Source organism: Bison bison, unplaced genomic scaffold (assembly GCF_000754665.1).
Source record: "Bison bison bison isolate TAMUID 2011002044 unplaced genomic scaffold, Bison_UMD1.0 scf7180017864254, whole genome shotgun sequence".
NCBI lineage: Eukaryota > Metazoa > Chordata > Mammalia > Artiodactyla > Bovidae > Bison > Bison bison.
In genome coordinates, this window is record NW_011494826.1 from 7,006,279 (window position 1) to 7,023,945 (window position 17,667).

Genomic DNA, 17,667 nt, shown 5'->3' on the forward strand with positions numbered 1-17,667 from the left:
AAGCTGGTTTTAGAAAAGGTAGAGGAACCAGAGATCAAACTGCCAACATCCGCTGGATCATGGAAAAAGCAAGAGAGTTCCAGAAAAACATCTATTTCTGCTTTATTGACTATGCCAAAGCCTTTGACTGTGTGGATCACAATAAACTGTGGAAAATTCTGAAAGAGACGGGAATACCAGACCACCTGACCCGCCTCTTGAGAAATCTGTATGCAGGTCAGGAAGCAACAGTTAGAACTGGACATAGAACAATAGACTGGTTCCAAATAGGAAAAGGAGTACGTCAAGTATATTGTCATCCTACTTATTTAACTTATATGCAGAGTACATCATGAGAAACGCTGGGCTGGAAGAAGCACAAGCTGGAATCAAGATTGCCGGGAGAAATATCAATAACCTCAGATATGCAGATGACACCACCCTTATGGCAGAAAGTGAAGAGGAACTCAAAAGCCTCTTGATGAAAGTTAAAGTGGAGAGTGAAAAAGTTGCCTTAAAGCTTAACATTCAGAAAACGAAGATCATGGCATCCGGTCCCATCACTTCATGGGAAATGGATCGGGAAACAATGGAAACAGTGGAAACAGTGTCAGATTTTTTTGGGGGGGGGGCTCCAAAATCACTGCAGATGGTGACTGCAGCCATGAAATTAAAAGACACTTACTCCTTGGAAGGAAAGTTATGACCAATATAGATAGCATATTCAAAAGCAGAGACATTACTTTGCCAATAAAGGTCCGTCTAGTCAAGGCTATGGTTTTTTCAGTGGTCATGTATGGATGTGAGAGTTGGACTGTGAAGAAGGCTGAGAGCCAAAGAATTGATGCCTTTGAACTGTGGTGTTGGAGAAGACTCTTGAGAGTCCCTTGGACTGCAAGGAGATCCAACCAGTCCATTATGATGGAGATCAGCCCTGGGATTTCTTTGGAAGGAATGATGCTAAAGCTGAAACTCCAGTACTTTGGCCACCTCATGCGAAGAGTTGACTCATTGGAAAGGACTCTGATGCTGGAAGGGATTGGGGGCAGGAGGAGAAGGGGACGACAGAGGATGAGATGGCTGGATGGCATCACTGACTCGATGGACGTGAGTCTGAGTGAACTCCGGGAGTTGGTGATGGACAGGGAGGCCTGGCGTGCTGCGATTCATGGGGTTGCAAAGAGTTGGACACGACTGAGTGACTGAACTGAACTGAAGATAACAGAGCTAAAGAAATGACAAATACCAGCTTTGTACACATATCAAATTTGAGGAAGACAATAGCATTTGCACCAAAATGTACACAAAATGAAATCACCTTATACTTTCTGAAAAGATCACTATTCTACTCATAATGTAGTTATTATCTTTCCCAAACTTAAGAACAAATTCTGATGTATTCTTTTTTTCTACATTTGTTTAAAATATACATACTTTACTTCTTGAACTAACCTTAACCTCCTCTGAACCTGAAGCTGCAGCCACACATTCTTTTGCCTTCTTTTCAAATCCATGCAACCATTCACTATAACTCTGTGGAGAAAAAAATCAAATAACTAATTTTTAAAAATACCTAAATGAAATAAGTAAAAAAAAGGTAAATAACCAAATTGGAAGATTATAAAAAGAAACCTATGTAGACAAACACCATCCCTATGGAAATCTCAAAAAAGATTATAGTTGTTAAGTAAGTTGTACATGACCTGGTCTTGAAAATAAACACTAAAAATATGCCTGTGTACTATATTACCATCAAAATCAAATCTAAATTTATTTACCCTGTCCAAGGATATTTGCAAATAAATTCAGGCCATACAGGTAAGATTTGGGCTCAAACTACTCTCTATCACTAACCAGTGCTGGGACTAATAGATTCAATCTTTAAGACAGAGAAAGCTTAGATTAAGCAATTTTTCAAACTTTTCTTTTTTTAGGAGATAGTTCTACAGAGATACACTAGTCAGAAGATTTTAGATTCTATGAGGGTGTTCCAGGCATTATGAAAATACTTGAAAATAAATATTATGAAACATTTAAAAAATCATAATGAGAAATAAGAATACATGAACATTTATGTGTTTAAAATCAACAAAAATTATATTTGTACTGTAAGGTTAGCTGAGGCAAACACAAGGCATTCTTATAGTTTTAGTCATTAAAATAAATTATTAAATTATTAGTTAAATATTTTAAAATAAATTATTAGTTAAAAATAAATTATTCTAGATTTTTTTATGCTTCTTGTCTAAATTTTAAACTCTGATAAAGTGTGTTTGGTAGATACTTTAAAGCAAATTTCCTCTTAGGTCTTTTAGGTCTTTGAAAGTGAAAGTGAAAGTCGCTCAGTCATGTGTGACTCTTTGCCACCCCATGGGCTATACAGTCCATGGAATTCTCCAGGCCAGAATACTGGAGTGGGTGGCCTTTCCCTTCTCCAGGGGATCTTCCCAACCCAGGGATCGAACACAAGTCTCCCGTACTGAAAGCAGATTCTTTACCAGCTGAGCCACAAGGGAAGCCCTAATAGTGGAGTGGGTAGCCTATCCCTTCTCCAGCAGATCTTCCCCACCCAGGAATCAAACTGGGATCTCCTGCATTACAGGCAGATTCTTTACCAACTGAGCTATCAGGGAAGCCCACTGATAGGTCTTTGGTTTAGTTTAATTCAAGATTTTAAAAAAACACACACATATGAAATTTATATTAACTGCTCTAATTAAAAGCTTTAGTTATGTGGCTGAATCAGGATTCTCTGTATTTCATCAAATAAAAATAAAAAACAAAGAAAACTGGATGCTGAGATCACCCTGTAGTGCAATATCCCATAGTACATATTAGTCATAAAAGTCTCTTCATTTAAAAAAAAATTACATTCCCCTGTGGCTCAGTGGTAAGGAATCCTCCTGTAATGCAAGAGATGCAGGAGACATGGGTTCAAATCCTGGGCTGGAGGAGGAACTGGCAAACCACTCCAGGATTCTTGCCTGAAAAATTACATGAACAGAGGAGACTGATGGGCTATAGTCTATGGGGTCGCAAAGAGTCAGACATGACTGAGCACAATCATAAATTTGATTGATGATGAAAACATACTATTAAAATCCTACTTAGCTTCAAATACTAAGATTCCATATAAATTAAATTCAGTTGAAAAATTGTTTAGACACTTAAAGTATATAAACTTCCCTTCAATCTCTATCATATAGTTTAGATCTCTTCTCTGCAGATTTTCTTAGCAAAAAAGCAATAGAAAACAGTTTACAAAAATTACTTAATGTATAAAAGCCCTTTTATATCTACTGACTATATTAATTTAATATTAAATTTAATTATTATTGCTTTATCTTAAGGTAAATAGTCTATTATCCATCATATCTCTAAAAACTTATATACTAGACTCTAAGTAGCACACAGAAAACTTAATATATTTCTTAAATATAGACTACATGCAAAAGTATTCAACTTTTAACAAGTGGATGAACAGAAGCCAAATATAATCATCCATGTCTTACAGTGATTCATAAATATTTATAGTGTAAAAAAGGTTTGGTGGTTGCAGGTGGGTAATACAGCTGTTAAGAAATAATTTGCTACATTAAAAAGAATTTTTAATTCTGGTGATATTATATAATCTTAGAAGAGAAATACAAAGCATGAACTCTTCTGGCTCATAAAATACTATCAAACAAATCTCCCAATTTCATTATTCCATTAATGAAATACAGAGTAGGAATACAGAAATAAAAACGACTTATGGCTACAAAGTAAAAAAATATGAAATATAGGAAGAACAACTCCTCCTGTGTTTATTGTAAAAACAGCACTAGAACTGACAATTTATCCATATTACCCAGAACACAGTATTTCATCAATTCAACCAATTATCTATTAAGTCATCAAACCTGAATATGTCCTCAACAGTTACAATGAAAACAGAAGCATTTTTGCTTCTTCTGCAAGTTAGACATAGAATATACATAGATAAAACCTAAGAGAGTAAGCAGCTAAACTCAGACTGCACAGAGAACAGGTCATTAAGTTTACTTACATCACACCTGGCACCCGAAGCCCTCTCCTTAGAGAAATATCCTGATTCAAAATTTGGGGCAGGAAATGCATATGATAAATTCAGGAACATCTTATCATACCACTAAGCAAAGAAGCTACCAAAGATTAGCAGGGCTGTGTCAAAAAGATTAAGCTCCAAAGGGCCAAAGAAGCATAGGCAAACACTGCTGTTGATTAATTGCTAAGTCATGTCTATGTTCAACTTTTTGCGACCCCATGGTCAATAGACTCCTCTGTCAACAGAATTTTCCAGGCAAGAATACCAGAGTGGGTTGCCACTTCCTTCTCCAGAGGATCTTCCCAACCCAGGGATTGAATCCACATCTCCTGCACTGGCAGGCAGACACTTTATCACTGAGCCTTATGGCCCTCCTAATGGAAGTGCACAACACTGCTCATGAAATAGTCTTGCCTCCACCCTGTCCTACCCCTGGAGTGCTGAGTCTGAATCTAATCAGGCCTCCACTGATTACCAATTTACGAGATACACAAAGGACAGAGGAACATACTGACATTACAGGGATGCAGTCAGCTAAATCCAGACTGGGAAAATGAACTTGAAACCACTACATTAAAAAAAAAAAAAAAAGTGGGCAAGAAGGTATGCTGACAAAAGGGAACCTGTGGAATAAAAAGGATCTAGAAGACATCTTAAATCAGTCACATGTTGACTTTATTTGAATCCTGACTAAAACAAACTACAGTAAGTTGTTATTATTTCATTAAAATAGATTGTATCACAACTGAAGAAATCCAAGTATTGGCTAGATGTAGGATATAAGAAATTTTTTAAAAATATAACAATAGTATTTTTTGAAGGAATCCTTATTATTTAGAAATATTTACTGATGAAATGCTCTGATGTTTGACTTCCTCCAAAATAAAACTGTCAGTATCAATGCATGTCGTATAGGTAACTGTTAAGGTGAGATACAAGGTACATCAGGCTCATTATGCTATTCTCTCTACTTTTGACTGTATATATGATTTTCCATTAAAAGAAAAAAGGCCTCTATTATCATTTTAGAAAACTACATGCACACTCACTGGCTTTCTTTCTCTGCCCTCAAATATTCATTATATTCTCTGAATCAAGTAAACTTTTCTCTCCCATTTAAAACACATACAATCTCAGATAAAACAAGCTATTCCAAATCATCTTCAAGACTTTTGCTTAAAAAGTTAACGGATAACCAAAATCTTAAGTTTTGAAATAAAAAGAGCCTAGTTCTTAGTATTAAATACTTTTAAAAATAAAGTGTTCTTAAAATTAAGAAGGAATCACCTAAAATTAAGTTCTATTTTTAATAAAGCCATTAAGAATATTACTGATTTATTAACCACTACTGAGTCTTCCCTGGTGGCTCAGACAGTAAAGAATCTGCCTACAATGCAGGAGACCAGGGTTTGACCCGAGTCGGGAAGATCCCCCGGAGACAGAAATGTCTACCCACTCCAATATCCTTGTCTGAAGAATTCCACGGACAGAGGAGCCTGGTGGGCTGCACTCCATAGGGTTGCAAAGAGTAGGATACAACTGAGTGACAACACTTTCACTTTCAACCACTATTGACTTATGAAGAAATATTTCTTGCCCATTTATGATATTTATAACCTAAATAATGTCTTATATATAAATTTTATAGATTATAATAAAGTAGCAATTGAAAAAACACAAATTATTTTGAACCAAGTTAACTGATTTTAACTACTCAAGACACCCTAGGTTAAAAATGAGAAAGACTGATAAGCACACCATTAAAACCAAGTGCAGAGTGCAAATGCTACTTATTCACAACTTCCTTAAATAATGATAAAGATGTCATGTTTTAAAAAATAATTAATTAATCTTACCAAATTAGAAGGGACAGACACCTTTGGAAATAATTTTTTGAGAACTTCTTTAGCTTCTAACTCAACAGCTTCTACGTGTTGTTGTCTTTCCTAAAGCAGAGGAAGCACCAAATCAAACTCAGAAGATTATAGAATTGAAAAATTAAAAAGCTACAGTCTTTTAAGCTTAAAGGAAGAAAAGGCAAGGTATTTTTAAAATTCTTATTACTGACAAATGTTCAAATTTCCCATTCTGAAATATCAAAATGCTTACATAAGAAAAACATCTGCAAAATCTCAAAAGCATCCTAAGTAACAAATAATGTCTTACATTAATCAAGCTAAGGCAATATCTGACAATATTAACATTTTCCTTGCCATCAAGTGATACCCCTCCAGGAACAATTCAAAAACCAAGCCAAAACAAAAAACACTTCCTACAGCTAAAACAAGCTACATGTAAAAAATATGCATCTGGGTGACATAACTGAGGCTGGCAAGTCTCTTTTCAAAAAATACATCACTGATGGACAACAAATCACGGAATTAAATTTAATAATGGGATTAAAATGGCAACTTTGATACTTCCAGTTTCAAGGTCAAGTGAAGGTATTTATGCTAAACAAAGGGGGAAAAAAGAACCACCAAAATTTGACAAGTGTACATATGAGAAAAAGAGCAAAGAGAAAGAGGAATAATTGATGGTATACTACTTCACCAATGCCATACATCAAGAAAACTAATTCTGACACATATGCATGGACTCTGTCAGCTGTAAATTTAAAGATAAGTATTACAAATGCATGTCTAGATTTGGTGATTTCAAATCCAAGTCTAATGGGTATCAATGGTTAATTCAAAGCCACAGTTTGTCAAAATTAGGATAATGATTTGATCACACAAAAATAAATATCTAATATTCAAATTATCTCTACAAGATTAAAAAAAGACATCTATAAAAATACACATCTAAACAAAGCCAAGAAAATCATCTCAAAACACTGGTGAAGTTCAACAGGTGACAAGAAGGCAAGCAAGCTAGCAAGATCTCAAGCCTATCTTTCCCCCATTATTTAAACTGATCTTTCAAATCTATTACAGATTTAAGATGCACACACTTCAATTTAAGAAAATCTAATAGTATAAAAAATCTAAAGTTATGCAGTAAGAAGCTAGAGATTAATCATATTGTATACATACACAATGCTGTTACTTTACTCAGATTAGTGGCAGGATTTTAAAAATGGAATATTTAATAGAGTATTTTCAATAATTCAATGAGTTTTAGTGGAATATTTTCAATAACTCAATGAAGTCCACTATTTTTCAGAAATATACCCATCTAACTGCATAAAATAAGGTACATTCATTTAAGGAAAATGATTAACAGCTAATTCAGAAACAATCAGGAGCTCATCTTTATCATCTGACCACAGAAGTGGTAGGCTTCCCTGATAGCTCAGCAGATAAAGGATCCATCTGTAATGCAAGAAACACAGGAGACAGGGGTTTGATCCCTGGGTCTGGATGATGCTCTGGAGAAGGAAATGGCAACCCACTCCATTATTTTTGCCTGAAAAATCCCATGGACAGAGGAGTGGCGGCCTACAGTCCATGGGGTCCCAAAGAGTTGGACACGACTGAGCAATGAAGCATAGAAGCAGTAGAGCAACCTCTAAAGAAAATCAGTTAAGAAGAGAGACTGTGGGACAGAAAATTTTTTGAAAATTCCCCAAGGGAAAAATAATCTAACTAAAGGAAATAGGTGTCTAATTTGTAACTAACAAGAACAAAGGTGTACTAACAAGTTAGGTAAAAAGTTTTCATTTGACATAGTAGTTTGGTTGTGAATAGCAATTTCCATTCCACCTTAAAATCTGGAAAAGATATAACTGAAAATTGCATCATTGTTTCCTTACTATTACAATTTCCTTACTATTTTTATCTAAGTGTAATAGTATGTGAAATGTCTTTCATGTGAACCTGTCATTTACAGTGGCTCCTCAAGAACATTTACTCCTTATAGTACAACTTGTAGTCTATAGGTTAATCAGTATCACTTTATACCTATGCTATCTCAGGACTGTCTAAATACACACATTAAAACAGAGAAAGAGTATAAAGTCTATGCTCTATAGATCATTAGCCATGCAAGGGGCCATCACGCATTTGGTGATGAGGTTTGAAACATGGATAAATTCTTATATTCATCACCAAACACATAGTAAAATAAATTCCAGTTTTCTTTTGGAATCATAACATGTAAGAATGCCTATGACAAGTGGTATATAACTTCTTATACGAATAGCATGATATTAAGAGTTTAGCACTTTGTAGATAACCAGCCTCATAACAAAATAAAAGCTAAAAGGGAGCTCTTAACAGTGAAAACCAAAGTTATAGAAACAATCAGAAACTATACAGAGCCCCTACTGCTGACAGAGCTGACCACAGCCACTGACAATGAAACAATAATGTCCAAGCTGGCCTAGATTTTTCTATTCTCTGGCCTAGATTTCTCTGGTCCCAATATTTGCTAGCTGTCTCAAATCAAGGTTTTAGTGAAAATTAGGGCCTGATGAGTAAGTATATAACTAAACACAAATCCATTACACTAAAGGAAATATAACTACAAACATATATTTGATTAAAATTATTAAAATTCTACTCTGCTTTAAAAAAAAAAAGTCCTTCAAATGTCATAAAGACCTACATTTAAAATTCAACATACTACCTTAGCACACAAAATATGTGCTAAGATACTTCGAGAATACTTCTAGATACTTCTAGAATGCTGAACTGAATAACATAATGAACTTTAACCCATAACAAAAATTCACCAATTCTGTTCCAAGTTTATTCTTGGTAGGAATTTTCAAAATTCTTGAAACTGCCCCCATTTATTTCTCTCAATCTTTAAATTCAACTTTTCAATTATAATTGATTAGAAATCTTTAAATCCATGAAGAACTTGAACTCAGGGAGAATTCTTAATCATTTGTAAGACAGAGGGGGATATATGTTTCAGGAGTACTTTATATACCCCAGTTAAGAGAATTATCCCTTATGCTAATACTGTATACTAAACATATATGCATCATTACTGTCCAGCCACTTAAAAACCTAGTTTAATTTCATCTCTTCTAAGGGACCATGCCCAACAACACACCCAAAATTGATGCCTTCCCTGTACTTCTGAAGACTTTCATCGTTTTCCACCTTGTTTGAGTCATCTTGGTATGCCTCAGAGAATCTAGGAGAGTCCACTGGGTGTGTGTTTGTTAATTAGATTAGATCTTTTTGGCTCAGAGTTTTCACCAAGTTCTCTTAACCAACCCAAGAGGTACACTCTGTCTGACAAGAGCTTACATGGGTAGCATAGGCCTCCTGAGACTCTTAAGCTTAAAGCAGTAATCACCAAAGCTCAAAAATCAGGCAATCACTACAAAGCAGCATGCCCCAAATTAAAGCTTCAAGGAGTAGGTGAAAAAAGCAGAGATGAGAAAGGTGATAAATATGGATGATAAGGAGATTTTATATTTAAATTGCAGTAAAATTAAATGCTTTAGTCGGATTTTAAGACAAGCTGCAGAATTTCTGTTCAGTGGATTGTTTCTAGGAGTTAGCATTACAACCTTGGAAGTCTTGTTCACTTTGTCCTGCAGCAATTTTTCAGTTGATGCCAATGCTTCCATTGCTTCCCAGTTTTTCTCCCGAAGGTCCTAATCATTTTTAGAAAGAATGATTTCAGTTTATCCATTATTGAAATATTTTTGCTTTTCGCTTCATCAGTATTTTGCACTGCATTTAAATGCTGGTTATTGCAAAATTATTTCAATGGGAAAATATGTATATTAGCAAAAAAATAAAAAGCAATGTTTAGAAGTTTGAATGAGAAAATAAAGATGCCCACTTCCCATGTTTTAGTATACACACCAAATATGCCAGCTTTAAAGTAATTACTATGCACACAAGACAAAGAAGAAAGCATTCAAAAGTAAGCACAGAAACCAAGATTACAAATATAATTTCAGGTACATCGAATATCAAAGGATTAAGGACAGAACAAATACAAAGTATTACAAAAGGCTTTAAATATGATTTTGAAACAGGACCCAATATCATTCATGGGACTTTCCACTGCAGCATAACAATTTTTCCTCTAAATATGTTTTATTGATTTAACACATTTCAAGTCTACCTAAGAATGACATAGGAATTCATTGTATTTCTCTCTCTTTCTTGGCATGGTCAAATGTGCATACCAAAAAACAACCTGACAGGAATTGCACAAGCTACTTGATCAAGGCAAACAGGAAGGCTAGAAAGCTATAAAACCCATTCTTGTAAGAGAAAGAAGCTGAGCTCTGAAAGATCTATTTTAACAGCATTCCATTAGCAAATATGAATAAGGACAATCTGCTATATTTCCATCTTTCTTCAGATATAGAAATCTAAAAAGACGGAAAACAAAACCTAAAAAGCCAATAACCACCATGTATTGAATGCTTACTTGTGTGTCCAACACTGTACCTGGCACTTCACATAAATTTTCATTAATCCTCGTAACAACCCAGAGAGGTACGTATTCCCATTTTATAGGCGGCAAAACCACAGCTTAGGTAAGTTAATAAGCATGACCACATGTACAAAGCAAATGAGGAGGCAGAACTAGAATGGACTGACGTCACAATCTGCTGGCCTCCAGTGTCCTGGCTCTTTTCACACACTGCAATGCCTCCAGCACTGCTACTGCTGCTGCATTAAACGGGCATTCCTGTGCCTTCCTTATCTTACAATTCCAATCATAAAACACAGCTAAGATGTCAACAGTAATACTGGCAAATTCATCTCAGGTTTTTTGGCCAAGCAATGCTATTAGTAACGTTATAAACACACAAAGGGCAATTCACGTACCTAATTTTGACAAACTCAGGGGAGCAGAAACATGTCAACTTGTTAAATTAACAAATTAATGCAAACTTTGAAAAATCAAATTTCATTAGAAAATACCGGCTTAGATTTCAATAACATTTCTAACTTTGCTTAAGTCTTAACAATGAAACTTGTGTGTGCAAAAATTCTTCATTTACCAAGAATGCTTGTATTCTACTTAAAGGTGTAGTCTTCTGATCAGAGAGACTTAAAGAAACTTATCTAAATTTACTATTTGTCAATATTTCTCAGGGCACTATCCCATCCATTCTAACCTAAATGCATTCAGGTTGGGAGGCCTCTAACATGCTTAATCACCAAAATTTGAAAACACCTCTCAGTTTAAAAAGGGAAGTGCCAGAGACTTCAAAAGATACATAATTATTGAAAATACTAAGTTTGAATTCTGGCATTACTTTTATAGTTTACAAAAAGGCTAGCCCGGTCAAAAAAAGAAAAGCCTTTACAATAATGAGCTGAAAGAATAATTTTCCAGTAAAAGTTCAACAGAAAGTAAACTATAGGTTTTTTTTTAAACCTGAAGCTATAATAATTCTAACTTGAATATATAAATATTCAGATGTGTACAAAATGGACTTTTCACTTATTCATTTAAAAAAAAAAACCTACTCTCTAGTAAAGTGATTTCCCCAATAATGTTCTCAAAAAACCTACACACAAAACAGTACTTTTCTACAAAGATTAAGAAATTTAAAGTAAAAGTACATTAAAAGAATTCTAATCCATGGATTTCAGTGAAATAATAATAATAAGCTTTATTCTGATAAAGACTTGCTTACATTATTTTTCTTCCTCTGGTGTTCAACAGCATCCTTCAAAGAATCTAACTCATTCTTGAGATCAGTTATTTCCTTCTCTCTTTCTGAAATTCTAAACCAGAAAATGGATTTATATAACAGTATTTTAGGTAAACAGTGAACATAGTATTAGTTACTACAAAATAAAAACAGCAAGTAGGTGATGCTTTGAAAAACGCAGTAACCTAGGCAAACTCTTTAAGCTTAACTACAGTTACCACAGAAAATCTATTTTCAGAATGAATTCTTATTTTCAGAAATAAATAAAACTTCACAGTATGATATGCTGACATTTATGCTAAAAAGAAATCATCCCCTAAGAAACAGTTCATGAATACATGAACTGCTATAGTTGTGGTTACTTCTATTTTTAACTAGGGCAGTGTGAAGTAGCTATTTTCACAAGAGTAAAAAGTGAAGTTAGGTGCACTCCCTTAAATTTTTTTTTTCAGAAGGTAATGAAATCAATTATGACTTTCAGTGGCTAACCCACAATAAAAGTATGACATTAACGTAAGGTAGGTGTTCTCTTTTCACTTTCATAATAGTCTTAGGATTCGTGTTATTTTGGTTCTGTCAAATGACTTAGTTACTTCCCAGAAATGCAGAAAGAAATGGCAAAGATTTATACTTTGATTCTGTCATAGCTGAGAAGTAGCTAGGGTAGAAAATTAAAGTACAAATACCTCTTCCCTAAGAATAAGGCTCTATATAAGGGGTTCGCAAACTACAGTTCTGGGCAAGACCCACAGTCTGGTTTTGTATGGACCTCAAGCCAAGACCTGATTTTATGTTTTTAAAGAATTGTGGGGAATAAAGGAAAAAAAGAGTATGAAACTATGTGGCCCACAAAGCCTAAAATATTCACTATCAGGCCATTTATTAAAAAGAAGTTTGCTTGCTGACCCTTGCTCTACATAGACAAACTCAAGACCCAATTTAACAGTAAATAAGTCTAAACTGGTAACTTTGTAAACCACCAACTTTGTAAACAAGTCAAGATGGAAGAACATATAGATATATCACTGAATATACTTAATGTGGCTGACATTTAACATGTCGAAGCATACCAACTTATCTGAAATGACCTTAAATATAGCCTTTTAGAGAAAAATACAGACCCACAATAAAAATGTTTCCATTTAAAAAAAAAAAAAAAAACTCCTTAAAAGAGAGCAACCATAAAGATTACAAGATTTGCTTTTTTAATACAGAAGCTAGCTGGATGGCATCACTGACTCGATGGACGTGAGTCTGAGTGAATTCCGGGAGTTGGTGACGGACAGGGAGGCCTGGCGTGCTGCAGTTCATGGGGTCGCAAAGAGTCGGACACGACTGAGCGACTGAATTGAACTGAAACCAAAATTTGCATGGTTCAATTCCATAATGATATCAGTAGAATAAGTGAGGTAATTTAAGGTAAATTAGTAAAGGCTTCAAAGTATAGCTCTATGTGATATTTTCTGAATGTCTGAAAAACCAGTATCACGCTCAACAAAATGTTCAAAGAAATTCAAATATTTAATATCATAAAAGGTACATTAGCTCAGCCAAAGGCATAGCTAAGGTCTTTGATCTACTATCCAAGAAATCCAAATAGAACTGTAAATAGTAGGGGAGCATTTGCAATTACATTAAATTGCTTATCTGAGAACTATTTAGTAACAAAAATTTACCACTTTTCAAATTGTGAATAAAAATTATTACTTACACTTTTAACAGTTCTTCATGAGGGGGAAAAGAAGATGCCTATTAAAAGAGTTCAATGTTACTTTAAAACAAAGCTTTCCAGAAGATTGCAAATAATTAAAACTCTTCTCAGACATAAATTAAGACAACACCAAAGGGAAAACTATAGCATAATTGATATGCCAACAAAAAGTAATTTTAATAAAAACAGGTACACATTTAGAAAACGTATTGAGTGTTATATCAAATCTTCATTGTCACTATATTCTTAAAACTTTTCACTTAAATATATATCAGTTTCCTATCAGGTGTAAAGCACTAGTTAATACCTTAAATTTTCATAATGCAAAATTCATATTTGACTATGTTAAGTTTCCAAAAGTAAAAAAAATAAAACCATTAATGAAGGAAAGGTTAGGTAATTTGCATGTAAAAATTTTTACATAATATTTACATATTATGTACATAGTCCTTCATATACAGTATTTATTCTTGATGAATACAATCTCCCAAACTAAACTACTATAAACTTCTTGTTGACAAGGACGCTAATTCTTTTGTCCTTCAAAATAGTTTCCAATTTATCCATATACATACATAAGATAAATTAATTTAAAAACTATTTTGGTAACATTAATTAAAAAAACATACACACATTTTTACCAAGCAGAATTATACTTTGAACAAGTATTTTGAATAGTGGTAAATTATTACTTATAATATTACACATTTCTTAGTTTCTCTCCAATTGTAGATGTTCTGAGAAAAGGGGAAGAAGTAAGGCATACACACAGTTTTAAACTGACCTCTAAAGGATTTTATCTGACTTGCTAAGGAAAGCATTCTAAAGGATCTGAAAACATAGACACACAGATACAAAACAGAGCTGGAATATATATACAGTAATACTGTGGATACTTTATAAACTATAGATTACCATATCTTGGCTATGACATAGCAAACTGCTTTATATTTTAGGAAATTTGATAAACAGTTATAAATAAATAAAACAATGAAAAGGCAAAAGTCTTGAGTCATAAAATTTTTACCACATTAAATAAAGGGCAAAGCATCTAACAGAACCTACCTGTTGGTAGTTTTGTTGCTTAAGCTCCTCAATTTGGGACTTAAACAATTTGTTTTCATCTTGTACTTCCTATTTAAACAAAAATTAAACATGAATACAGGAATTTTTATTTTCAATATAAACTAAAACATATCACACAAGCCAGGGAAATTCTAAAATAATAAAGATTTTCTAACGGTATAATAAGCCCTATATTAAAACTTTATAAAATTAGAATAGGGCTTCCCAGGTGGCAAGAGTGGTAAAGAACCTGCTTGCCAATGCAGGAGACATATGAGAAGTGGGTTTGATCCCTGGGTGGGGAAGATCCCTTGGAGGCCCAAGGACATGGCAAGCCACTCCAGAATTCTTGCCTGGAGAATCCCATGGACAGAGGGGCCTGGCAGGCTACAGTCCACAGGGTCACAAAGAGTCAGATGCTACTGAAGCAACTTAGCATACACACATGCATAAAATTGGAATAATGAAATTACTCTATACTATGTCTCAATGGAAGAAATCCAGAAACAAACCCAAACACCTGTAGGAATTTACTACAGGGTGATACCTCAAATCAGTAGGGCAAATTCTACTGCAATTTTGTACTGGACATGTCTGTGTGTGAGGGGCTGTCCTACATACTGTAGGGTGCTTGGCAGTGTCCACAGTCTCCATCCAGTAGATGCAGCAGCACCGCTCTACCAGCTGTGACAACCAAAAATGTCTCCAAATGTTGGGGCGAGGGTGAGGGGGGGAGGGGGAAGAACCAATGCAGCAAAGTAATAACAGATTACTTTAAAATGTAGCTTGTCTTTTATTTTTTAAGGTTGAAATGCTAATCTCATAACTTAAATTACATGTGAATAAAACATCTAAGCAAAAATAAATTATAAACAGTATTAGAAGAAAACATGTGAAAACATTCTTATGATCATAGAAGGAGAGATAAATTTCAAGACTTCAAACTCAAAAAATTACTTACATCTGAGTACATAAAAGTTTTAAACTTCTAAGGTTGGGGGGAGAGGACAAAGGAAGTCAAAAGAAAAACTTAAACTGCCCCACATATGACAGAAGACTAGTTTCTCACTGGTAGCGTCCATGTCCAACTCTTTTGCAACCCTATGGACTGTAGCCTACCAGGCTCCTCTGTCCATGGGATTTCCCAGGCAAGAGTACTTGAGTGGTTAGGCATTTCCTTCTCCAGGGATTGAACCTATGTCTCCTGCACTGGCAGGAGGATTCTTTACCAATAAGCCCACCTGGGGAGCCCTACTTCTCTCACTAGCAAATGTAAATTAAAATAATCTAACCATCTTTCAAGCAGAATATCAAATCTTTCATCTTCATCAGTATTGATGAGGATGAAAAGGAATGGCTCTCTGTTGGAGAATGTAATTTAGTTGTTGTAGTTCAGTTGTTTAATTGAGTGTAGTTTAGTTGTTTAGTTGTAATTCAGTCCATTGGAGAGTATAAATTAGTAAAAACACTTGGGAGGGCAATTTAGCATTATCTGACAAAATTCCCAAAATGACTTGGGAACGAAAGGGAATGTGTCAGAACCAACACTTGGAGCAGAAAATGTGAAAACAAGTATGTGAGACAATGTTGTTGCTGTTCAGTCGCTCAGTCGTGTCAGACTCTTTGCGACCCGTGGACTGCAGCACACCAGACTTCCCTGTCCTTCACAATCTCCCAGAGTTTGTTCAAATTCATGTCCATTGAATTAGTGATGCCATTCAACCATCTCATCCTCTGTCATCCCCTTCTCCTGCCTTCAATCTTTTCTAGCATCAGGGTCTTTTCCAATGTGTTGGCTCTTCACATCAGGTGGCCAAAGTATTGAAGCTTCAGCATATTCAGGACTGATTTCCTTTAGGATTAACTGGTTTGAAGGGACTCTCAAGAATCTTCTCCAGCACCACAGTTCGAAAGCATCACTTCTTCAGCACTCAGCCTTCTTTCTGGTCCAACTCTCACATACATGCATGAGACAATATAGACATCTAAAATCTTCTGTCACTTCAAAACAAAGTTCTACAAGGACTTTCAATACTAACTACATGAAGATGAAGTGATACTATTTTCTATTTTAAATATCACTTTCAAGAAGGGAAAAAACCCTCTGCATAAAACTTTCACCCAAAAGTTCACTTGCAAGAATTTTAAATACAGATACAGTACTGTATAAGAACCAGCCTGCCAATGCAGGAGACATAAGAGATGCGGGTTCAACCCCTGGGTCAGGAAGACCACCTGGAGAAGGGAATGGTAATTCACTCTAGTATTCTTGCCTAGGAAATCCCATGGACACAGGAGCCTGGTGGGCTACAGTCCCTAGGATAGCAAAGAGTCAGACACAACTGAGACAACTTAGCATGGCACTGTAAGTACAGAAGGTGTGTGTGTTAAGGATACTCACCATAGAATTGTTTTAACAGGAAAAAGAACTCTAAATAATCTAGGTATTCATAAGCTAAGACTGGCGGTATAAATAATAATAAAATCATATTATTGTATTATTGTATATAAAAAATATTGTATATAAAAAATATAACATCATTAAACATTAAGATAAAAATGTGCTTATGTGGGAATATCTCAGAAAGATTACTAATTGAGCAGAGAAGCAAAATACAAAAGTGTGTATGATTAAAAATACAGTGTATTTAAACACACACACATTTTACGCATGGGCACTTATATATGAACAAGTAACAGTAGTTATCTGAGGAATGAGACCCAGGATCTGGGTGGGAAGGAATGTCATTTTGTATTCTATCTTCTTATTTAGTAGTTAAAATTGTTTTCAAACATGTGAAGACAGTAACTCACATGATAATTTTAAGTAAATACATTTACCTGTAACAGCTTTGTTTTGCTAGAAAGATCACTCTCTCTCTCTTTTAGCATAGTTTCTAATCTCTTCATTTCATTTTCCTTTTCTTTCAACCTAGAATTTTTACAAAGATGTTTTATTTAGTTAGGTGAATTGGAGGAGCATAGAAGAATTTTAGGACAATAAACTTTTCCTTTTATTATTCTATAATGATAGATACATCATACATTAGTCAAAACCTACAGAATGTACAACACAAAGCTGAACCCTAATGGATACTACGGACAATTAATAACAATATACTGACTTCACTCATGAATTGTAACAAATTACCACACTAATATAAGATGTAAATAAGAAGAGAAATGAGAGGGGAGGGTATACAGAAATTCTCTGTATCGCTCTCTCAATTTTCTCTGTAAACCTAAAAGTGCTCCCTC

At 34.7% G+C, this 17,667-nt stretch overlaps 1 protein-coding gene across 5 annotated transcripts in view; it reads right to left on the reverse strand.

Annotated features, from left to right (window-relative positions):
- Positions 1-17,667, reverse strand: part of KTN1 (kinectin 1 (kinesin receptor)) — a 112,318-nt gene that overhangs the window by 15,852 nt on the left and 78,799 nt on the right. For 3 of the 5 annotated variants that reach the window (XM_010847702.1, XM_010847703.1, XM_010847701.1), the window contains exons 29-35: positions 17,251-17,341; positions 14,410-14,478; positions 13,345-13,382; positions 11,616-11,706; positions 9,516-9,602; positions 5,902-5,991; positions 1,432-1,512 (exon numbers count right to left, since the gene is read on the reverse strand). In XM_010847702.1, coding sequence (XP_010846004.1) covers positions 1,432-1,512; positions 5,902-5,991; positions 9,516-9,602; positions 11,616-11,706; positions 13,345-13,382; positions 14,410-14,478; positions 17,251-17,341 — 547 coding nt within the window. The remainder of the gene's footprint in view (positions 1-1,431; positions 1,513-5,901; positions 5,992-9,515; positions 9,603-11,615; positions 11,707-13,344; positions 13,383-14,409; positions 14,479-17,250; positions 17,342-17,667) is intronic. The other 2 variants (XM_010847705.1, XM_010847704.1) reach the window with 1 other exon arrangement.